This window comes from Neopelma chrysocephalum, unplaced genomic scaffold, assembly GCF_003984885.1.
Source record: "Neopelma chrysocephalum unplaced genomic scaffold, ASM398488v2 Primary Assembly neopelma1_147, whole genome shotgun sequence".
Lineage (NCBI taxonomy): Eukaryota > Metazoa > Chordata > Aves > Passeriformes > Pipridae > Neopelma > Neopelma chrysocephalum.
The window spans coordinates 3,556,738-3,580,827 of record NW_020897809.1 but is presented as its reverse complement, the minus strand read 5'-3'; the positions used below and the strand labels follow the sequence as shown (position 1 = coordinate 3,580,827).

General features: G+C 39.1%; 1 protein-coding gene and 1 long non-coding RNA gene across 4 annotated transcripts in view; one reads left to right on the top strand and one right to left on the bottom strand.

The window, feature by feature from the left end:
* The window catches only part of DCP1A (decapping mRNA 1A), a 31,256-nt gene that overhangs the window by 553 nt on the left and 6,613 nt on the right, over positions 1-24,090 (top strand). The window contains exons 1-8 of one of the 3 annotated variants that reach the window (XM_027701098.1): positions 257-928; positions 1,019-1,059; positions 2,835-2,962; positions 10,307-10,373; positions 14,814-14,952; positions 18,286-18,405; positions 21,763-22,518; positions 22,943-23,008. In XM_027701098.1, coding sequence (XP_027556899.1) covers positions 2,881-2,962; positions 10,307-10,373; positions 14,814-14,952; positions 18,286-18,405; positions 21,763-22,518; positions 22,943-23,008 — 1,230 coding nt within the window. In that variant the 5' untranslated portion in view covers positions 257-928; positions 1,019-1,059; positions 2,835-2,880. Of the gene's footprint in view, positions 1-256; positions 929-1,018; positions 1,060-2,834; positions 2,963-10,306; positions 10,374-14,813; positions 14,953-18,285; positions 18,406-21,762; positions 22,519-22,942; positions 23,009-24,090 lie in introns of those variants that run through there. The other 2 variants (XM_027701099.1, XM_027701097.1) reach the window with 2 other exon arrangements.
* Positions 5,777-24,090, bottom strand: part of LOC113976167 — a 48,106-nt gene continuing 29,792 nt past the window's right edge. Inside the window, exons 3-4 of the long non-coding RNA XR_003537021.1 lie at positions 20,880-20,980; positions 5,777-5,914 (exon numbers count right to left, since the gene is read on the bottom strand). This is a non-coding gene — a long non-coding RNA (uncharacterized LOC113976167). The remainder of the gene's footprint in view (positions 5,915-20,879; positions 20,981-24,090) is intronic.

Genomic DNA, 24,090 nt, shown 5'->3' with positions numbered 1-24,090 from the left:
AGAGAGGAGGAGGAGGAGAAGAAGAAGAGAGAGAGGAGGAGGAGGAGGAGAAGAAGAAGAGAGAGAGGAGGAGGAGGAGGAGAAGAAGAGAGAGAGGAGGAGGAGGAGGAGAAGAAGAAGAGAGAGAGGAGGAGGAGGAGGAGAAGAAGAAGAGAGGGAGGAGGAGGAGGAGGAGAAGAAGAAGAGAGAGAGGAGGAGGAGGAGGAGAAGAAGAGAGAGAGGAGGAGGAGGAGGAGAAGAAGAAGAGAGAGAGGAGGAGGAGGAGAAGAAGAGAGAGAGAGGGAGAGAGAGAGGGAGAGGCGGAGGCGAGGCCGTGTGTTCGCAGTGACGGGGCAGCGCTGGGGCCGGAGGCGCTTAGGCTCCTGGTGCCCGTGGGCTTTTTCTCTTTTCTCATTGTACTTTGTTGTTGTTGTTGCTCGTGCCTGTTGCGCAGCGCCCTGATTCGGGAAGAGTGGGATTTGAGAGGTGTTAGTGTCCGTCACTGCATTAAAACACAAGTTTTGACCTGAGCGCCGGTTTTGCCACACAACTACAGAAGTGGAAATTCGGGGAACTTCAGCCCTGGAGCTGCACGAACTTTCTGTGCTTGTGGGTCACAAGCCCGTGGTGCAGGTTGCTCTGGAAACTGCAGTATGAAACAGCCATGGCCCGTAGTTCTGTTGTGGTGTTTCTGGCTGTGCTGTCATTGCTGTCCTTTCAGTAACACTGTGGAAAACAACCTGTCCGATATTTGAAGGCTGCCCTTACAGGATTAGCATTGGAAGGTTGTGGAATACTGTAGATCACATCATCAGATTGTTAGCATGAGCAAGTTTTTGGAAGTGAGATTAACGCCCAATCTTTGTAAGAAAAAATAGGTAGTTTCTGAAAATAGGAGATTGTGTTTTTAGCCCTGTGATGTCAAACCTTATGGAAAGTAAAGGCTATTGTAAGTCTCTGTAATTAAAACACTCTAAAACATAACTACATAACTGTGTGAACAAGCACGTCCCTGAAATGCATTTGCTGTCTTTTGTAGGAGAAAACCGACATAGAAGGGACCTTATTTGTGTACAGAAGGTAAGGGTTGATTTGTTGGTTTGGAGTTTTTTAGGGGGGGATATAGGGGTGGTGATGTTTGTTTTCCTTCCTTAAGAAAACAAACTTCAGATATCTCCATGTAGAGCTTTCATACTCACAGTTCCTCATTTGTCCAGCTGTTAACAGCTGCATAGCTTTTCAAAAAGAATAAACTCTGCACATGGGTAAATAACTCTGTCAAAAGCCCCTAAAAGTACTGCTGAGAAATCGTAAAACTTAATGAACCCACATAAAACCCCAGTTTATCGAGCTTATTTTGTTATTCCAGTATAATTTGTTACAGTTTGTTAAGTGCCAAGTTGTCCTTTGTCTCCTAAAATCCATGAAGTTGATTATGAAAACAATAGACATGACAAATTAAATAATCTGTTCTAACTTACTTCTGGAAAATGGCAAAAATTTTTGTAAATGGGTGAAGTTACCCAAAAGCTGGAGCTGTGCTGGTGTCTGGTTTTAGGGACTATTTGATTTCCTTATGAAAACCATTAAAGAAATTTCCGGTTCTATAGGATGGGGGGAAAGGGGTGAGAGCACATAAAACCAATCATGAATTTAAGTTTTCAATAACAAGCAAATAAAAAATCTAAATGAAATAAAACTGTTGAATGTAAGAAATAGAAATAATGCAGGCTAAAGCCACCCTGAAGCAGACTGTCATAGCTCAGTCATTACAATATTTTGTCCTAGCACTGTGAAGGGATTTGAGTAGCCAGTTCGTGTTACTTCAGCTCCCAGCTTCGAAATACTTAGTGTAAGAAAGTGAACCAAATTTAAAAAACAAACTCAAAAAGCAAAGCACAGGGTTTCTGTGTAACTACCTGATGATTTCAAACAAGTTCTGTCAGGTGCATTAAAAGACTGACCTGTGATGGTAAGGATTGTTTACCCTTTCCTTGGAAGCTCTTGATGTGGGGTTTTTTTGTCTATTATTAGGTAAAGGTGGCCACATTTTTACAGAAATCTTAATATTTACCAGCTAATTGTGTCTGGTTTTTACCCTGCCTTCGTCATGCTGTGTTGTTGATTATGTGCTTACAGGCACAGCTGAGTGCTGACATGACGTTTATGCAGCAAGAGAAAACACATCTAAAACTATCTTGAACTTCCAGTGCTTGCTCGGTGTTTTTGAACCTGGTGTCCAGCAAATATCTAGATAATAAAAATAGTTTCACTAAGCAGTATAATTCTGAATAATTTAATATGTACTTTGAGGAGACTGGGGTAACTCCTTATTTTCAGAGTTTCACTTTAGGAGGAAATTACTGCTTATGGTTCCCCCAGAAGTGCATTTCATGCTATTTAAGAGAGCAGCCCTTTTATATTGTCATGTCTATTTACAGTAAGGGAAATGGTGCTGTGTAAGTGGTTTGGGTTTTTCTCCTTTAATAAAAGAATTCTAAAATGCCTCAAAACTGTCTCATGTCAAGTATTGAATACACTTGAATTTTAATGCTGGACCTGCCCTAGTTTTTTTTGAATAGGGTTTTCTTAGAGGCATATCTTTGATTCAGCAGTTTAACAGTGTAGAACTGTAATGCTAATCCTAATCCTGCTTTGAGGAAAGTGTAATTTGAAATTGAAATTAGGTGGCAGCCAAGAAATGGCATAGAAGAAAAACTGCGAGAGCTTCAGGACTGCCAAAGCTCCACCTCATAAAGCAATGGAGATTTGAAGATTAATTCATAACTCAGTTTCAGAAAATTATTTATGTCAATGAAGATATTAATCCTTGGTTTTGTTTTAATTGAAACAAGGTCAGCTTCTCCCTATCATGGTTTTACGATAGTGAATCGACTGAACATGCACAACCTGGTTGAGCCAGTAAATAAAGATTTGGAGTTTCAGCTCCATGAACCTTTTCTTCTCTACAGAAATGCCAGCTGTGAGTATAACTTTCTCTAAACCATATAAACTTGAGGTTCTGTTTTATAACCTTGATCACTTCTGATTACTGTGATGTCTGTTTCAAGTATAATGTAATGGGGCAAGTTCCAGTGAAATGTCTGGTGATGTTTTCTGTCTGCAGGGCTAAATTTACTTAAATAGCTGTGCTATTATATTATGATCATCACCTGCTTTCAATAAAAAGAGAATATACTGTCAAAGTGCAATATTGCTATATTCTTTTAAAGTAATGATCTGATAGGTGTAATCTAAACATATACACAATGCTATAGGATTAATAAAAACTAAGAAAGGATAATGAAGGTTGATAGATTTTGAAAGTATTTAACAGCAAGGGCAGATCTAAGAACTTCCTCTTGCAAGCAAAAAAATAAATATTAATTATTAGCTTCTAGAAGAAGTGGAGAAAATTGCTCAGCTCTAGGTTGAAGGTTTCTTTCTCTACAATAGGCTTTGGACTCAGCAGATAGTTGTCTATTCTAAATTTCTTGCAGTTTAGACTCCAGCAAGTTTGGGTACAGATGAGTGGTGAAATAGTACTTGGGATCCTCTCGCTGCATTTTGAATTCTAGCAGTGTTTTGTGTCATCAGTTGAGCCTCAGAGTCCCAGTGTACTGTGTTCCAGTATTAAAGCTGTTTGCCTCTATCAGCATAGTATTTGTGAAACTTTAAAAAACAAGACCAAACTAAAACCCCCTTCAGGCTTGGTTTGAATTTGCAGACAAATTCCAACATGTATACATTTTATTTGTATGGGCAGATCAGGGGATTCTTATCCAGGTTCTTTTCATGTGGAAGGATGTCCATTTCTGCTCAGTTGCCTGCTGGCATGAAAAACTTTGCCTTTTTGGGACTAATTCAAATCAGAGCTTTAAGCCAGTGGTTAATGTAATGTGTATCTCTGAGGGCTTAATGTGCTGTGTCTCTAAGTGAAGTTCTGCTGAGATCCCTTAATGACTGAAAGAGGATGGACTGCTGGCTTGTGTAAGGAAAAGCTGCCTCTTACAGTGTTGGCAACAGCCCTGTTTCTTGTAGAGTGGAGTTTTTTGTATCCTTGAAGAAATGTACTGGGATCGTTACAAACTCTTGAAGGTGAATTGTCCTGTTAAGATTGCTGAGTGATTGAACTGCTGATTCTGTTTCCTTAGCTTACAGATGGGGGATGGTTCAAACTACTTGGTGAAAACCTAAAATCATGTTTATTAATACTGCTGTTGGGCAGAGGAAAATGTTTTGCACCTGTATAGTTCAGTTGTAACAGGATCAGTGACAAACATTTACGCTTCATCAGGGCATGGTACAAATAGTAAATGATCAAAGCAAAATCATGTCACCGCATATTTAGGGAAGGTTCTGTCTCAACAGTATTTGTAACTGAATATGATACTACTGTTTTATAAACTCCACGTTTTCACTTTGTTCTGGGATTCTGTCTTAACTTAAGAAGATAATAAGGGCCAAGTGTGTTACAGGCACCAGATCAGACCAGATCTGGCACTTCTGTCTTAAACGGCCCGAGAGCTGTTCTGAGGATACCGAGTAACGTGCTCCAGCCCGTGCAGAGCTGCTCACAAGTTATGTGAGGAACTCTGCAAGCAGCATACAAACATTGTTTTTGCTTGGCTGGAGGCTGTAAGAATGATTTGCCTGTCATGTTAGATCATAATATTTTTGGTGGGGTTTTACCATTCTTTTGTAGTTTGATTTCTTCAAATGCCTACTGTTACTATACAATGACATTGTTAGTTTGCTGCATGAAAGAACTTAGTTTTGTTAAGCTGTAGACGTGAGGTGCTTTATCCAGTTGCACAGATGCTTTTTCACACTTAGAGCAAGACTAGCTAATTGCTATTTTATTCTCACTGGAAATTACTGATTTATCTGTCATGGCTCTTGGGGGGATCCTCCTGTTTTTGCAGGGTGGTGCATGAAGGGAACTTTCATGGGCATTCTGGAAGAACAGACCAAGTGATACAGTACCTTTCTTCTGTCTACCTTTTAGTGTGTTCTCTGAGCGAAATGGAAGACATTTGAGGTTTCCCCCCAGCCCAATCATACCCTTCTCATATTTTAGCTGTTAATGGGGAAATCTTTCCCAACTCCAGAAATTTTGTTGTCAAAATTATTCTGTTTACACAATGTGGTTCCAGCCCCAAAAGAACACTGGATCCTAAAAGTTCACTATAACACTGCCCCAAAGCTTACACCACTTCCTTGTGAGGCATCAGACCCTAAAGCAAAAATGATAGAGGGTGTGACTAACAAGCTGTGAGACAATATACCACTTACAGTAGTAAACAGAAAAAAAGTATTCTGCTTTTCATTGTTATAAAGAATTAATGAACAAATCGAAAAGAGATTGTTTGACTTACTGTAATATATTTTAAATTTGGAATTCTTCTTAAAAGATAAAAATTTTTAGATTATACCTAATATGCCATTTATTATTTCTTAGTCTGCTGGGTATTTTTGATCCTTGTTGAACTTTCCTGCTGGACACCTGCACTTTCTTTAGAGTATTCAGTGTATTTGTTCATGAAGCACTGAATCCCATTGACCTGGTTTTTTTAAATAAACCTAAGCTTGTTTTCTTTTGTCTGTGTTCTGTGAAAAGTATGTTAAACTCTGTTTCAAAAAATGCATACAGTTCTGCCAGTAGTAACAGTCCAGTCTGAAAGTTCAGTACTTCCACTCAATCTATAATGTGAGAATTTGGAGCTGACAATTGATAGTTTGCTTAATCATAGAGCAAAATTAGGCAAAGTTTTAAGGAATGGCCAACTTACCTGTTCAAGTCTGCAGGAACAATTCTTCTGAGCCTTTCTCATTTATAACTTTCCCTCTGTATCGGTGGTGTTGGTCTTGATTAAAAGGGTGTCTAATCCAAGTCAGTTCACTTGGGAGGTCAGGCACGTTGATTTCCATGGTGCTGAAAAGACAGATGCTCAGCATAAAGCCTGGGTATTAAAATAAGGGGTCCTTCTCTGGTGTGGGGGTTTTGTTTGGGGAGGAGTGTTCTTGCTTCTTATTCCTGTCCAAGATAAGAGTTAGTAATACAAAAATGGTGGATTTTGGAGAGGTTTATATGTTAAAGTGGAAAACTCAGTTACAAAGTGCTGTCTTCTGGGCTTGTATTATTGATGAAAACAACTTGTATTCAGAACAGCAAAAGCAAAATGAGTTGTATTAAAAGTCTTTGAAAGAGCTCCTAACTGGTTTCAGAAGTGGGAAGGAAAGTCTCTCCTTATCACCTGTGTTCCCCGCTGGCAGCACATTAAGTGTAATACATCTCTGTGATTGCCGAGGCTGACGGGCTCTCCAGCAAGCACATTAACCCGGTGCTTTAGGCTGAGATAAGAAAGGAGCCTGTTCTTCATATCTCTGGAGCAGAAGCAGCAATGCAAGCTGGAGGAGGGAAGGAACGATTGAAAACTGTTAAGAACTTCTAAAAATACGTAGTTTGACCTGAAAGATGGCACTCAAACTGCGAGGGGCTTTCTGCCACGGTTCAGTGTTGCAGAGCAGCAATCCTTCTCATTCCATACAATCCTGTCAGATGGCAGTTTGCTAAAGTGTTCCTGATCTCAGATGCTGTTTGCCACCTGAGGAATTGCTCCAGTGCTAATGCTTGTGGCATTGTGCTGTGAGCTGTGTTAGTGAAATGGCCTAAGACACTCAAAACGATAAGAAAGGGAGGAACTTTTTTTTATTCATTCTTATGATTCATAAATCTATGTGGCAGGGTAATACTTACACTGAGGAAATAAATATGAGGAATGTCAGAGAAGATACTAGAGCTGACTGAGGAGAGTTGGTACTTCAGCTAACTAGAAATACAAGCTTTAAGAGAGATGGCTTTATGTGATTTTGCCTTACACTGTATTTGAAGTGTAAAGTGATGCATATATGTGCATTTCTTTATGGGAGTGAGATGGGGTTTCAGAATAGGAGTCCTTTCATTCCAGAGTTTGAAAGGTTATTGTCCTCCACTTCCAGTTGTTCTGTCTCATTGTATGGCAACACCTAAATTGGAGCTGTAAAAATAAAACTTTTCTCTCTCTTCTGTCATCTCTTCAGCTGAACTTTTAAACAAATCATCTCTTTGAATGAGTCGAAGCTGTATCTGCACAAATGATTAAACAAAGGAAAAGAGAGCGATAGTGTCTGGAATCTCCAAAACTGGCAGTGCTGATGAGTCCATGTGCACTTCCCCTGGGCACAGATCCATTTGAACAGTTTTGCCTTACTGTGTGCCCCTATTCTTTGTCCTCTCTCTTGTGCTCAGATGGCCCATTTGTGAAGCTGATGTGTAAACAGCATCAAGGAGCTGGTCTGGATTAAAATGTACCCAGCTGGCATCAGGGAGAGGGGCCAATTGGGGTCGAACAAGTTGATGGCAAAGCTGTGGCAATGTGAGGGTGGTGACACTGCCTCTCTGCTTACTTAAAATGAGAACTGAAGTGAAACTACAGCTCTGGGACGCAGCTTCATTTCATGTTGCCAAAGAGTGAGGCTTCTGCGTCGCAGTGGCACTTGACTCTTCCCACTCTTAGTTCAGATCTGCTGGCAGATCTCAGAGCAGTGGCACAGTGAGCTGACTGTCCCATGGAGCAGTGGGAGCACAATGGAGAAGAGTCCAAGGCCCTCCTTTTAGTATCATCCAGCTGTTAGGGTTGAGCAAGAAGGCTTCCACAATGCTTCTGTTCTCTCAATATCTCAATATCTCTCTGGTTTTCCATTGCAATTTCAATCAAGTTTTAATAAGGGATCCAGTCAAGTTGTGTTATGTGTTTAGAGAAATATTTGTGGGTCAGTGTTTCTAATAAAAATGACATGTGTCAGATAAGAACAAAGATAAAGATAACAGATGACTTGTTTTAGTTTTATGAAACCTGATTTGTCTGTGGTATGGGTTACTCATGACTTCAGGTGTGTCAAAGTGTAATGTGAATCCTACTGAAAGATATTGCTGCTGATTATTACAAACTGCTGTTACTTGATTTTTAAAGATGCTGCCCAGCATTCACTGTAGAAAAGCTGGATGTAAAGTGTTTAACTAGATGGAAAAATGAGTCACTTAATTCAGTGGCTTCTGTTGGGTGAAACTCTTGAAAGAACTGCAAGGAGAAAGGTGCCATTAGACATGTGAATGTTCAGCTAATGTCTATGCTGGGTGTAGCAAAAAAATCACATATTTAAAAAGAACTGGTAAGAACCAACTCTGATATAAGGCTGTTCATAGCTGGAACTGCATGTAAGAAGTATATCAAATATAGTAATGCAGTTGGGACACACACACTCCAGGGGCAAGGGAGCTGAACTGGTAGTACACAAGTTCTCTTTTGGAAAGAGGAAGGTAAACATTCCAGCTTGTTGGACGTACGTTAATGCCTGAGTTTAGTTGTTCATAGTCAGCTTTACATCTTTGCAGTATTGTTAATGTTCTGCAGTGGCTCCCTACAATTGCTTGCCAGTAGTACCAAGTGGAGATTTGGATCTACTTCTGGTCTTGTGTAGGCCTGTTTCTGGCAGAATTGAGTGTGACTGTATCATTTGTCCCATTAAGATATCATTATGGGTTCCTTATCTTCCTTTCTTCAGCAAGTATGCTTTTGAAGCAGCTTTCTCCTCTTGGCAGTTGGTCTGATAATGAAGTCAGGGAAGGGAAAGAGCTTTTCTTCAGTGCTAAAATATGTTACATGACTAAAGAAGTAGCTCAAACTGGAAATTTTTATAGGTTTCTCTGCAGCAGACAATCCAGTTGTATTAAACTGTAAATTTTAATACAAGCATTTCATAAGCATTGACTTGTACGGCTTATAAGCATAAGCATGTATGAAATGCTTTTATATTGGCTTATGTCTTTTGTGCATTGATTTCTTTGTTTATGGCTTGAAAAGCTTTGTTGTCTTGAACTGGAACCTCTAAAGAAACAAACACCCAAATGAATACAGTTGTTATTAAGTAAAAGAAAAAGAAGAATTTCAGTTTGTCTTATGATATTGTTCTAGAAATGAGGTGTGTACGTGAGTTTTTGAGGATGTAAGCCTGGGATAACTGGAATGTCTAGAGAAAAAGTTTGGCAAATAATTGCCCTCTTTGCCATGGCTTGACATAATTTTGAGTGGGCTGGCTTGAGGCTTTAGAGTATTTTGAGGAGGGGAAAAAAAAGTGAGTGAAGAAAGAAAAGGATTTCACTTTGAAATAAAAATCTACATCTGGCTGGAAGAAGTTGTGTATTTTTTTAAAACATTCCTTTCCTTCACTTTAAGTTATATTTTTATAATCAGTGATTTCAACTTCATAATAACATCAGCATGAACTGCAGTATAAATGTGAGTTTTACAAGGCTAAAAGCGTTTTTCCAGAAATTATAGTACTTTAATGGTAACATATGTAAGGTGTCTAATTGCCTTTCATGTACTTGCACACTGTGCATTGACAAACTTTGTAGGTGAGTTAAGATTTAAAATAATCTGTTTTGTGGGTTGGATTCAATACAATTCTGAGAAAAGTTCTACAGCTTTGTGGTGTTGGCACAACTGTGGGACGATGAGGAGATGAGCTCGTGTGTGGGTGAGAGGCCCTTGGAAGTGGGATTCCTGGGGAAGGAGCAGAACATGGCACTACTGACAAACTTTCTCCCTCTGATGGAGTATCTTTAGCTCAGCAGTCGGGCTCCAACTCTGCCAACTTGCAGTGGAATTTTACTTCTGAAAGCCAGAATGGGACTGAATGTCTTGCTGAGCTGGAACCCCTTTGCCCTCATTGCTTTGTCCTTGATACCTTCAAAGAGTAGGGGTCACTATGAGTCTATTTTGAAGCTGCTCCATGAATGTGACGGCGTGACTGGAGCTTTGGTACTGCTTCCTTCTGGATGGAGAACCTTCCAGAGAGCCCCTGAATGAACTGTCATTCTGTAATTCAAACTAATATTTTTGTTGATTTTCAGAAATTGACAAATTTAAATTTATTTTTTTAAAAAAATGGATATTCTTTGGCCTAGTTTAAATGGTAAAGTCAGCAATTCAAAACAGGAGTCTGCAACTGCAGACAGCATCTGCTGGTTCAAACTTCATTTTCTTGCCACTTTTATTTACAACCAATATCAGCATTTTGTAGTTCTTGCTTTTTATCTAACTAAAGATATTTGTGTTTGCACAGGTGCTATTTCTGATTATTTTATAGTAGTTGGTCACACACAATATTTGAGTGGAAATTGATGATAATTCACATGTTGCAGATCTAATTCACTTTGGTTTTTTACTTTTTTCCTATTCATTTGATTTCTTTGCCTTACACTTTTTTTCTTATTTTCTAGTGTCAATTTACAGTATTTGGTTTTACGACAAGAATGACTGTCATCGAATAGCAAAACTCATGGCTAAGTAAGTACTGGGACCTTATTATTCTGTAATTCTTTCATGCAATACAGGAAAAAATCTGAACCTGTTAAATTGCCTGCTTTTTTCTCACTCTCCTAAAATGGAGAAGTACAACATTGTTGCTGGTACCAGGTTTTTTAGTAATGAAAATTATAGTTTTGTTTTTAAAAAACCTCCAAGATCAAAATTTTCTGTTAAGTGATAAAAAGAATCAGTGCAAGTATTAGTTGGCATTCTCCAAAGGAAGCACGCATGAGCACTGTTCATTATTTTAAATTGTTTTGTATAGGGATGCTGGCAAAAGACTTTCTAATACAGAAAGTATAATGAAATAAAGGATGGTTGGGTTTTTTGGATGGTTTTGTGGTTTCTTGTATAAGTTTGTGGTTTGTTTGGGGTTTTTTTAAAAGTTATTATTCCTGACTAAAGTGAAGAGATGGGAGAATAGTAGGAGAACTAGGTAGAATCTTCTAGAATTAAAGCAAATCCTCAGTGTCCTTAGGATGGAGCTTGAATTGTGAGACAGGGTTGTTGCACCACCACTAATGCAAAATGTAGATGTCCTGCACAGGGTGTCTTCTCATCCCTTTTTCTTGGCTTTGCTTGCCTTCACTATCACACCACTTTCCTGAACTTCCTTAACTATTGTGTGCCTTAATCAGCATGTCATGGCTTGCAAGTCAGGGCATCTTGAAGGCTTGCAAAATTCTATGGAAATATATAATATTTAATTATATTGAAACCAGTCACAATGTAGACATTTTGAGCTGAATTCTGATTTCCTAGTCTGAGGTTCTTGCAGTGAGTTATTTTGGCTTTTCCACACGGAAGCAGTGTGAGACAACGTAAATGACAGACTTTGATATCAAGATCTCTTTCTAAATTCTTTTTTTCTTATCCTGATAACCCCATACAGTTCCCATTTCCTGCTTTTGTTTTTTTCTTCCCATTACGTTGAACTTTTTGCTGTTACTTGACTTCTCCAAAGGTAAGGATTGGCTGTAAGGGTTAATGGAAAACATTGGGTGAAACAGACTCTTGGATATTGTTACCAAAACAAATAACAAAACCTCGCTTGCCTCTCCTCTTTATAAACAGAGCATCAGAAGGGCATGGGTTTTTTTGTTTAATGCACCTTTTAATTTACAGCCATGATTCACGTTTGAAGTGGGAGAGAGAGCTGAACCCTTCAAACTCTGCCATGTTCCTATTATGTCACAAACAACTGCAGTGCAGCTCTAAGTGGCACAGAGCAAACCTTTAGTCCAGCTGGTGTTAAATGAGTCTGGCCACTGTAGCACAGACCGTGGCTATAGATACCCCAGGAATCTTTAGAAGTATCAGGTAACAGACCAGTCCAGCCATACCATAACAGTCCATAAAGCACATTGACCCTTTTTGCTGGATTGCAATATTTACATTTTCTTCCAAGAGTATTAATTCTTTTTCACAGTTTTTTTGTCTTTGTCTAGAGTGGAAATTTAGATTTACACCCTTTTGTTAAGGTGGGTTTTTCTTAATCACTGATGGGAAGGAGTACTGCCTTTATAGTACCTCAGCACTTTAAAAACATAACCATAAAAGGTTTCAAGGAGATTTGCATTCTCTTCCCTGCTGTTTGACTTGACCTTATTGTGCCAGACTGAGTTAACAAGATTGCAGACCATCCATTTATATTTTGGTGGCTTATCTTTCAAAAGAAAAGCAAATTAGTGTTTGCTTTGTAATCACAGACGTCACTTCTCACACTCTCTCCCTCCCCCCTGCCCTTCTGTGAGGTTGTGCCAGGTATATTTTCAAGGCTTTAGCTACAGATATTCTTCAACAAACTGTCACAGCAGCTCCTGCATCCCTGAAGGAATGTGTGCCTCTTCCTCTATCTGATATAATGGAAAGAAACAACAGGCCTTGCTTAAAAAAGATTGAATCCTGGATTGCACACAGAGCATGCTCAGTGTACACATTTGCATTAGTTGGCTATTTTTCCCCAGGAAAGGTATTCGATTTACAGAACTTTTTGTTCTTTTTTTTTTTCAAAGAATTCTAGAATTTTCTGAAGTGAAAACATTTTATGGCAGTCATCAAACTCCTGACTTCAGAAACAATTAACTTGGCTCTAGTTAAGTCAGGATGATTGATTGAAGGATAAGCTTTCTAGAAGAAGTAGAACAGAAACTGGGGGGTTTCAAATATTTGTGAATCTGTTGCATTCTGACTGATGAATCGGGGAGGGGGAGGTATTTTTAGCTTTGTTGATAAGCTTGTTTTACCCTGTTTCAACCCAAAGGGGCTTCTGAGATACAGGCAGCAGGCTAGAACTGGGAGAGATCTCAGAGTTCTGGGGATACAGTTTCACATTTAGTCTATCACCAGCATGTAAATGTAACCTGCACAAGACAGGATGGAGTTGGAGCTACCACACAGTTATCTACGTGAGAAAATAAATTGTTATTCTTCAACAAAAAAAGTAAACTTTAAAAAGGTAACAAACACTTCATAATGAACAAGAGAAAAATATTATGAAATGTTTTTCAGAAATATTTGTGAAACATTTCTGTGAAATGGATGTACTCCTTGAAGATGTTTTAATATGAGACCAACTAGTACTGTTTTCACTGGAGGATGTTTCATTGAAACCTGGGCCAAGTAGTTGAGAGCAGACAGAGAGTCTCAGTGAAGCCTTTGCTTCCCTATCAGGCAGCACTCATGTGACCTCAGTTGTCCAGAATTTTTCCGTTAACTGAAGTATTTCTTTTTTCTCATACAATTGTGCTAACACTTAAAATCACAGCCAAGTATTGTGATTTTTTTACGTTGCTCTTTCTCATCCTTAGTTCTGGAGTGAGTTTAGATAGGTCCTAAGTCAGGACTGGGTGACCATGTGGGGTGTGTGAACAAAATGTTCTCTCGGGGTGTCACCATAGAAACACTTGTGGAGTGTTGAGCTGCTCCGTCCAAACGAGCCCGTGCTGCAGTTCTCGGAAATTGTCAGGGTGTAGATTGGCCCCCCTATTGTGAGTTACCTTTGCAGGTGTCTGCTGCTAACAGAGAAAGCTGTACTAATAACCAGAAACTGGTTAAATAACCAGCTTGTGTCATTAAAAATTCTGAAAGCAACACTGAGTTGTTAAAAGCCAAATTAACCCTTTTTCAAATAAACACAACTAAACTCCAGTGAAGTAAAGGGGCTTGGTTGTTAGAAAACTGGAAAGAAACTTCCAAGACTTGAACAATTTTTTTCCTCAGAAATGTCAACGTAGAGGTGCTTATAAATAATTACAGTCTACAAAATCTAGAGTTTGTCCTGAATCCTAACTGACCCAAAGAGAAACTGGAGGCTGGAATGATTGACACTGCCTGTGATTGTTGTGACGGCACCTCTTGGCTCCCCCATCAGCCATCAGTTCCACAGCATGCAAGTTTTCAAGTGCCATGCCAGCTCCAGAGCTCTGCCCTGTTTACAGTGCTTGTTTTTTCTTAACATATTTGATTAATGCAGGCTTAAAAAAGAAGGGATTACAGGCTGGTGTGTGTTTATTTCAAGAGGATAAGCTCTAGCGCATTGCACAGCCATGTATATCTTGTGAACTGCATATGGATTAGGAGTATGCGCTGCCTTTACTTTTATTAATGAAATGTGCCACATACACATCATCTTCCTGCATATCTTAACTATCTTTTAAATGGAAGTTTTGGATACTTGAGGCAAGTAGGAGTGGAGTAGAAGTGGTGAGTGAACTGTAGGCACCATAGGCTGGCAGGAACACCGTGTTTCCAGCTTGCAGGTAATTGGAATGACTGCAGGGCAGCTCAGGAAGAAAATGGTTTGCTGTTCTTTCCGGAGTCTTAGATGGGGCTGTGAGGAGTTACTTGCTCCACGTGTCCTTGCAGACTGACTCCAGAGACATCTGGTGTGAGCCAACTCTCTTCTTTCCCACTGTCTTAGTTTTGTTGTATAATGCTCAGCCTCATCCTACATTAGAACTGTTTGGTAATACATTCTGCTGAATAATACAGCTTGATTTGGCTAAATATGGAAAAAATGCATGTGAGGAAGTAAAGAGTAAAACAATGTATCTTAACCTACACTATAACCTATGTTCTTTGTATATCACATGCTTGGATGTCCATGTATTTTATTGTAAAAATGTCTAAACAGGAGAGTTTTATAGAAGTGGTGTTTACTGTAGGCAAACTGTGTGAGAGAGACAGTCTGGTGCTGTCTGAGTTGGAGATAAATCCTACAGACCATTTGACAATTTGACTTGTATAAACCTTGTAGCAAATGAAATCCTGAGTAACTTTGGTCAGATGAGTGTTACATTTTTATTCAGGCAGAAGAAATGTGTTAATATGCTGGGAGTACCTTTTTCTTTACTGCTTTTTGCAAGATGTTAACTCTGGATAAAATTTTTAAGTGCCGTTTCTCCTTTCCTGTTACAGAGTGGTTGAACAAGAAGCTCAGAGATCACAGCAGGTTTCCCAGGACAGAAAAAGTCCCAGCAGAACCAATGGCTGCAATGAAAACAGGCCCATTGACATCCTGGAAATGCTCAGTAAAGCCAAGGATGAATATGAACGAGTAAGTAAATGTCTCTTTTCCGGAAACTAGTTTTTAGCGCATCAACTGTGCTTTGTTTAAAGGGTGGGCTGCCATTGTTCCAGCAGCCTTGTTTTCAGACTGATGTCTTGTTCCCTCCCTCAGGTACACTGTACTAGGAAACAGTCTCTGCTTTCAGGCAAGATGGATTGAATACTGATCATGTGATCCAACTTGAAGTGTAGCTTGATAGGCCCATTTTACAGTGATTTCTCCTGCTGTGAGAAAATTTTGTCTCTGGGAATAGCAAATAAAAATTGCCCAACAGCATCTGTCTCTTCTTAGTCTCAAAAGATGTCTTGTGGTATTACAGATTGAGTCATTCAGTACATCTGTAGACTCTATGAAACACATTTTTAATAGCTGTAGACTAAATGTAACAATACTGTGCCCTTGTCTTTCTGTTACCCAGTTTACTACTTCTGTCCTGTCTGCTGTGTTTGTGCTTTTAATAAATTAACTCATTTTGGAAGGAAAAGTCTGTTATCTTTTGCCAGTGCTAAATTCACAAGATGACATAGTGAAGCATGTTAGTTCTCTTAGGAAAGAATTACTTTATGTAGTTGTGAGGACCAAATTCATATATGCAGGATGAATATAAAGGTAGTGTGTGGAGATCCAAAAAAGGAAACAAAGATTCTGAACACTCCTCTTCCCAAGTACAATGGTACAGGAATGTGCAGTAGTAAAGCCACGTGTGAGTATTTCATTGCAGAGCTGTGCTGTGGTTTCTTGGTGGCAGAAGGGGGAGCACATCAGGGCAGTGCTTGATTCCTTCCAGAAGTTGCTTGTGCAGCAGAGTTCCTTTAAGTACTTGGGATTTGAGTCTTTGTGGGATTCTAGGTGGTTACAGTACAATGTGGGATGAGGAGAAAGGAATAAGCATGTGGATTAAGCCTTGTATGAACCAATTTATCCTGTCACTTTCTCATGTAGCTTGATGGCCGTTGAATGTGACAAAACAGTCCAATATCTTTGACCCAGGCTAGGTATTAATTTCCAAGAAAAAGCCTGTTTTTTTCAATGCTTTAAAATACAGATTAAAAAAATTAATTAATTCTGATTGTGTGTGCATCAGTGCTGTCTGGGGAGAAGAGGTCTTTGTTGAAGGCCAGCATTGTGGAAGTAGCACCTTTTGTGAGATCACAGAAGGAAACATCAAAACCTGAATGGTTCATCTTTCAGTGGTGTATCAATTTAGACAGATTTGAAGAAATTGAAGTCGTTTTAGAAAGAAGGAAAAAAACCCACCACAAGAACACACTGTTTTGGTGCCCTCTTAGGATGTGATGAAGCAATATTGGATAATACACATTTCCAACAGATGGCTTATAAAATGACTTGGGATATTCCACGTTGTCTTCTAATTTTCAGATCTTTTTCATGTGAGACTACTGAAAAGCTAGAAAAAAAGTTACAAGAATCATGGACAAGTAAAATTCTGTTAAAGAGGCAGTGGGTGTGTGCAGATTTTTTTTAGTGGACTGTCGATGTCTGTGGTATCAGTAATACAACAGAGAAATATGCAGGGCATGGGTTACAGTAGAGCTACTTTAAAATTGGGGGGGTTGATTTCTCATTTTATGTGTGTGTGATTATGTCTTGATACTTCTAGAACACTGGTGAAACTGCAATAGTGACTTCATTTCCTTTTTGTGTGACATGAACTGCAAGCTGGATCTGTTCAACATGATCCCATCATAGCCCTCTGTGACTGTAGTTGTGTAGCAGTTGCCAGATAAGCAGAATTGAACAATGTTGGTCATGTTTCAAACAAGCTTCTTTGGAGCATGTTTTGTTGACCACCTCAGCTTTAACAGCAAACCTCTGGCACGTTAACATTGTAACTCCTTGTAGCCAAGGTGTGCCAACCTTAACATGATAAAGAAACCAACTTATTTGGAGCATGGCTTCTTGAGAGACCTTTCCTGTCTTAATTTTTCCTTTTTAAAGAATTTTATGGTGCTTGGTAATTACACATGAATTTGTATTTAGGAGCAGAAAGTACTTATCTGCCTGGTACATTCCAGATGGATCATACAGTAATCCTTGTGTGCAGCCCACATGAGATTGGCAGACTGTCAGCATGAGAAGGGGGCAGAGGGAGTGAAAAAGAGATTTATGAAGGTCTGAGTGATTTAATCTAGGATTCCAAATCAGCTTAATCCTTCAAGTACACACTACATCAAACCCATATGTGAAAATGAATGAACTCTGAAATTTTTTTTTTAATGAAGTGAATGGGTGCTTTTTATAGTGTTGTTTTGTGTGTGTATTTCAGTATGAGCATGGAAACATACCGGAGCTCATCCTCCAGTGAAAAGAACGCTGCCTTTCCTGGTTTTGTAACTAGAAGGCCTCCAGCATTTCAGGCACAAAGAGTTTTGACCTTCAAGTTGGTGGCTAAACGAAAGATGGGACAATTTGCTTCTCGCCTCTGTCCCTAAATATCAATATATTGTCTTGATTTTGTATTTATTGTTTTCAATTAGAATTTGAAAACAAAAGAATAAAGCTCAGATTGCTTTTTAATCTGTTGCTAAAAAGTTTGACCCATATTTTACTGCTGTAAGTGACCAGGGCAATCATCATATGTTGTCCAGTGCTGAGCTATATCATATGCATAAGGTGTAGTTTATCCACTGAAAGCTGGATTGTTCTACAGTTTGGGGTTTTTCAGTGGTGATGTAAACTGTAATACAATTTCTATAGTTGTTTATGTATATATTTATTAAAGATGAAAGTCAACTCAATCTGTAAACATACTGTTATAGTGCAACTTGCTTGTCTGGTTTTGTCTTGTTCACAGAAAACTAAATTAACACCTGAAAATATATGTACATGTTTGGTTAAACGTGGTGGAAATAAGCTGGTGACAAGCTCTCTTTCAGCCACTTGGAGTGATTTCCGTCAGGATTTTTTTTTTCTAAGCAGTTCCTAGATTGGGTTCTTGATTTAAAGAAGTGCAGCAAACATCCTCATTAGGAGCTAATGCTGACACAGGATGTGAAAAGCCCACCTTTTCTTTAATATGTAGTTTTCTTTCTTGTTGAAAACGTATAAAGCCAGTTGTGTTTTGGTTTGGGGTTTTTTATATAATAATAAAGAGTAAGAGCTTTATGACTACATATCAGATTCTGGATGTCTTGGTATGATTTTTATTTCCTAAAATTTGTGAATTTGACGGTGTCTCACAAAAATCAGTGCTTTGTACATCTGTATTTCAGTCCAAGTGCCATGTAAACAGGATTGTATAGTGGGTAAATGCAGATTTAAACCTATGTATTTGTATTATTTTTTTTTTTTCCCCCTCAGAATCAGATCAGTGATTTAAGTATTATATCAAGTTGTGGAATGCAACAAAATTCAAATCCTCCAAAGCCAGAAAGCACAGAGCCTTCAGAACAAAAGCCTTCATTACAAGTGCAAGAGCAGGTATGTTTCATCCGACCCTAAATGAAGAGCTTGTTGTTTTTTTTTTTCCCCATTTAGAACTTTGTTTCAGTACCAAAATTGGGTTTTTTTGGTAGAATGGCTGCAGTGTTGTCTGCTGAATGTATTATCACTATAAATAAACTAATGAGTTTGAAGACTTTTAGGATCCTAAATTCTGTCTTTTGACTTAGCATTTTAAAAATATGAGGAAATGTCCACACTGCTGTGAATATCCAAGTATGTTTAAATGGGCCAGCTTTAATTCTGGAAGAAGTCAGGCTGTGGTAATGTGCAGGATGACTTGGAGAGACAGGAAGCAAGAAAAACTGGCCTGTGCCACAGTATTGCACTGAATCAGTCAGGTGGACATAATGTTGCAGCCTTTCACACATGAGCTCAAGCCCTGAGTTCTCGTGTCTCAGATCTTCAGGCTTGTCTGTGCTGCCTTCAAAGTTACAGCTACGGTCCTGCACAAGGAAGCTGTAGCTTCATACAAGACATTTTAGAGATAAATTTAGAAAAAAAATAAATTCTGCACTAAGACAGACATGAAGTGCCTTGGGCCTGCTTGCAGTGCCACCCAGTGGGCAGGGGAGGGGCAGTGCTGGTGCTCCTCAGAAGATGCCCCACAGAGGTCAGGAGCTTTAGTTCCCTGCCATAGTTCACTGGTGTGTTTCTGATGCAATAAACCACCGTGTTGGAGTAATGAAGTGCCCTATGAAAATGTGGGCAACCTTGCACTTAGTACTTTTAAACAAAATACTTAGTTTGGAGTAGTAGTAGTTTCTAGTGCAGTTAAGGCTGGGGTATGGGCAGCAGGAATCTGTTTGGGGGGATGGAGTAGTAACAGTTAATGAATTAAAATAAGGGGTGGGGAGTTTGCTGGGATATTTGCTATCACAGCACCTCTGCTTTTGGGTCAGCCTAAGTGCTGGAGTGACCCCTGGCAGCTCTGCTTGGTGCGTGCCAGTCTGGAGACCTGGCACCAGAGTTGCCTGAGGCTTTGCTTTAAAAGCAGGTATTTTCTTTTGGGTCATTCCATATAGGCTGTACAAAATCAGCTGAAGTGCTCCACCTGACAGCACATGGAATTGCAGAACAGGAAACGAATAACTAGTAAAGGAGAAACTGGAAAGATAAGATTCTAACAAATTGCTCTGGATTAATTAAAGGGAAAGTCGATTTATAGAACATGTAAAATGTCATAGTTTTAATTCTGTTCAGCTATTTAAAATATTAGCTGCAGAGATACTGGAAAAAATTACTTGGGGAGCATAAATGATAATTCCGCAAAGCCAGTTTAACTGGCTTTGAGTATATCACAGTTGTGTTGGTGATGAGCCACATTTTTAATAATGTGGACAACTGGAAGACTACTGGAAAGACATTCCATTTCAACTATAAAAATACATTTTTCATCTAATTGAAACAGATGCCTAAAAAATAGTGTGCATATGATAAGTACGGTGAGATTCCTAAACTCCCTCCAAAATGTCACACTTGCATGTTGATTGACTAACTTCATCTCATGCTAAAGATACCACATGTCTGGGAATAAAAATAAATGTCTTCTCTATGATACTGTGAAGTCAAGTGTTGTACCTTGGCGATTCAAAATTAAAATCAGTTGTATCATGAAATGCTTTCGTGCCAGCAATCAGCAAAACTGAACCAGAACACTGATACTGAACCCTGAATTGGCAGTCAGAGGTCATACTGTAAAGTTTAAATTACCTGAAATGATTTCTGGAGAAACTCTTTGAGCAGCAGCAGCTGCACCTGCACTCTGTTCCTATCAAATGAAATGGTCATGTTGCCTTTTTGCAACCCCTGCTGATGTGTCTTCATGACACACTGAGTTGATGATATGCTCAAAGTACACTTCAGCCAGAGATGGACAAGGCAAAAGGTGGGGTTTGTACTTCATGCTGTACACTAACTTCATGTTTGAGACTATCCATGTAAGGGGCTGGTCTGAGTTGGCTCAAGAGCATGGCAGAGATGTCAGTTGATTACCTGACTGTTGTAATGTATTAATAAAGGAAAGTTAGTCAGTTAATCATACTGAAGTCAAGAGCAGAGTTTGAAATGATCTGGAACAGTGATTTTTCTCTTAATGGAATCATAATAGTTGAAGCACAGGTCTCTGGAACAGTAATAGCAGTGGAGGAAAGTAAGAACAACTTTCTAGGAAAAGATTCCTAACATAATTAACAAGGTTTATAAACTATAGAATGTCTCAGCCGCAAAATGAAAGTGTGCCTGACTAGAAGCTGGCTAAAAATGAGTAACAATGGCAGTAGAGGTGAGTAACAAGGACAAAAGTGAGTGTGATTTCAAGCCCAAGGTTTTTTTAGGCACCTGTACTGCCATGGCTTCACTGCTGTTATCTGTGCTGGGAAAATTGGAGCCAGCAGAGCAATGTCATGGTACAGTAGTTGTCATTGTGAAGTAGTGTCTTTGTTTAGACATACCATCAGAATACACTGGAATTGTGCTGCAGGCCATTCAGGCTTCTGAACAGAATGTTGTATTTCAGTCCAGCTGTTTTACATAACTTCTAGTCCTGTGCAACCTCAAAAAAAAAAAGGAAAGAAAGGAAAATTTTGAGATTATGGATGCTATTAATAGTTGTTTCTTTTCTCTTTAGTAAAATACATTTTAAAATATTTTCAGTAAAATATTAAGAAGATGATATCCTTAAAATCATATTTTTCTAACAATGTCAGTGGTGTAGCTAGATGAATATTTTTGGGAGAGACTTAAAGGGCTGGTAGATGTAACTGTCTGCATATATATACACACTTTTCAAGGAGATATATACACATATGTTTAAGTGTATACAGATTCTTTTACCTATCATGACATCTATTGCATTGTTAATGAAAAGGGTGAAGAAAACTGTCTAGGCATGTATTGCTAGTTCAGTTGTGTACCTTCTAATTTCTGTGTTCCTTTCCCATCTTTTAGGCTGTTTCATTATTTCCAACTTCATAAATTCAGTGAGGATTTTGTTCAACATGTCTGTTTTTCCCCACGTCTCCCCAGAATGCCTTATGTAGTTCTGGCTGATGGATGATGTCAGGTGCCATGTTCATGACACAGTCCATAGCCTCCCCCCTTCCTTACTACTAGTGCACAGTCTGTCCCAGGAAGGCTGCAAAGAAAAAGCATCCATTGCCAGGATGTTCCTTGTAAATTAAATTAATTTCAAAATTCCTGTAAATAGGACACACTTGATTTTACATGCATTTGACCTAGTCTCTTGTAGTTTTCTTGAATTTGTAATAGACCCTGGGAGTTGCACAGTGCTGTCTATATTTCTAAGCTTAAAACTTCTTTTCCCCTTCTTTTTAGCCATTTCAGTCAAGGCAGAAGCATCTGACTTTGGAGGAACTGTTTGGAACCTCTGTACAAAAGGAACAGCCCACTGCTCCATATCCCAACCCAGAGAGAATGGACAAGCTTCAGACAGATGCATCTGCCAGAGAGCAGCACAGTTTGCTTTTGCCTTTTTCCTTTGACCAGTCACCAGTAATGCAACAATCCCTGGGGAAATCAGAAAGTCCAGGCGTTAAAACTAGTGCCAATCAGCAGGACTGTTTAACACCTATGCTAATGCCTCCAGCTTCAGTTTCCCAGCCTGATATAAAAAATGTTTCAAGCTATTCAGTTCGTTTAAGCCCTGTTCTTAATTCAGCCTCAACAATGGAAGCTGCCCCTGCTCAGATGCTTCCTGGCCTAAAACAAAGCAACAGTATAATGCAAGTTATGCAGCAAGCTGCCAAGCCCATATCCCCACTGGTGAATCAGCCGCCGTCGGAGGGGAACCACGCTCCACAAAACCTAATGGCTGGCCAAAGCCAGCTCATAGCACCCTTGACAACAACCAACACGGGAACTGTCTCAAATCCATCTCATACAAGTGTTGATCTTCTCCAGAAACTCAGGTTGACCCCACAGCATGACCAAATGCAGCAGCAGTCTCTCACTAAAACTCCCTTAACACCGAACATCTCTGCCTCGGTTGGCCAACTTGCAACACCAGAGAGCTTCAAAGAATCTCACACTAAGCCATCAGCCTTGAACAGCAAGATAATCCCTCCCCTTCAGGTATTCTGATATCCATGAAGTTTCAGGCTGTTTTTAGACCACGTGTATTTTTCCCTTGGAAATGTGCTGTTGTATAGTAGCCTTGTAAAAATAATGAAGGACTTCCACTGTGTGATATTGATTGAATTGCCATGTTAGACATTCAGTTCCATTAGTTCTATATCATTAGCATCTGCTACCAGTGACAGACCTACCTGTAGAGGAGGAGGAGGTTTTTCAAACTGGTGCTGTTAGTGGGTGGTGAGTAGGTCCTAAAGAATTCTTCTGTACTTGTGTCATAAATGGACTGCTCAGAGCTGCTGATCTGGGAAGGCACAGAAGGTCACAGGCTCGTCAGTGTTGCGAGGGGTGATGCTGTGGAAGTGGAGCCTGTACCTTATTTAAAGGTATAAAATTAACAATTTCCTTTTTTTTTTTAATTTAGACTGTACAACAAAGCAAAGAACCAGAAGTGTTTCCACAGCCGAAGACTTTGTCTAAAGCAAGTCAAGTAAGTGAACAAGTACCTCTGCTAATTGTTTACTGGTTTTCTTAGAAAAGAGAAAACCCAGCTGTGGTTCACTGTTGATATCTCAAATAGTCATCACCCACTGACCATATTTAAAGAGCTGTTATGAAGCAGAAAGAAGCTGCACTGAAGGAAGGGGGAGTTCTCGACTGCCTCTTATTGTTGGTTCTAATGTGGAAATGAGAACACATTTTTGGATTTGCAGCCTTGCAATGAGTTTGCACCATTTGAACTGGTTTTTTTTAATGTTTCAAACAAGCAGTACTAGTGCCATAATATTGTAGCAGGGTCTATTAGCCTTAGCCCAGCCTTAAGCATCCCAGAGGCGTAAAATGTAGTCCTTGCCTTACCTGTCACTTAGTTTTCCTGTGGTAACCTTGTATCTTTTTCATAAGATACAAAGTGAAAGAAATGGAAGATGGAGGAAGAAAAGAATAACAAGCATTTGTTATTGCAAGACTGTCTAATAGCAAGTTTTAGTGATCTAAATTCAGATTTAACATTATTAGAACTGTCTTGGGTAACAGTTCAAAATAATGTCAATTTTAAGTTTCAGGTTGCAGTTAAAAAATAACTGGTAATAGTCAAGCCTTCAAGAATTATTTTAATTACGTTTTTGTTATGTATTATTTTTAGGATACCATCTGTAATTTAATTCTACTTTTCCTTTACCCACCCCCTCCTTTTTCAAATCTCTGAAATTGCCTCATTCTTGTCAAACTTGCACTACATGAAAGCAGTTTTAGTAGCATGCCCAGATCTGATTGTGAAGGCAGTAAAATTGGTGCTACTTAAAGTAAAATGCTGTTCTAGCTACTGGCCTGCTATGAGATAAGATCTACAGGCTGTTCATGACCCAGTTAGTAAATAATAATCGAACTAAAAACATTTTATATGGATTTGGGAATTTTAAGGAATGTGTGCATGTTGTGTAGTAAACTGTATTTGTGGGTTTAAACACATTGTCTTCAGCTGAAATCCCACGCTATGAGTCTTCACAGTTTTGACTACAACAAAATCAGTTTTTTCTTCTGAAAATCTTTGGTTATCTAAGGGGAACTCCT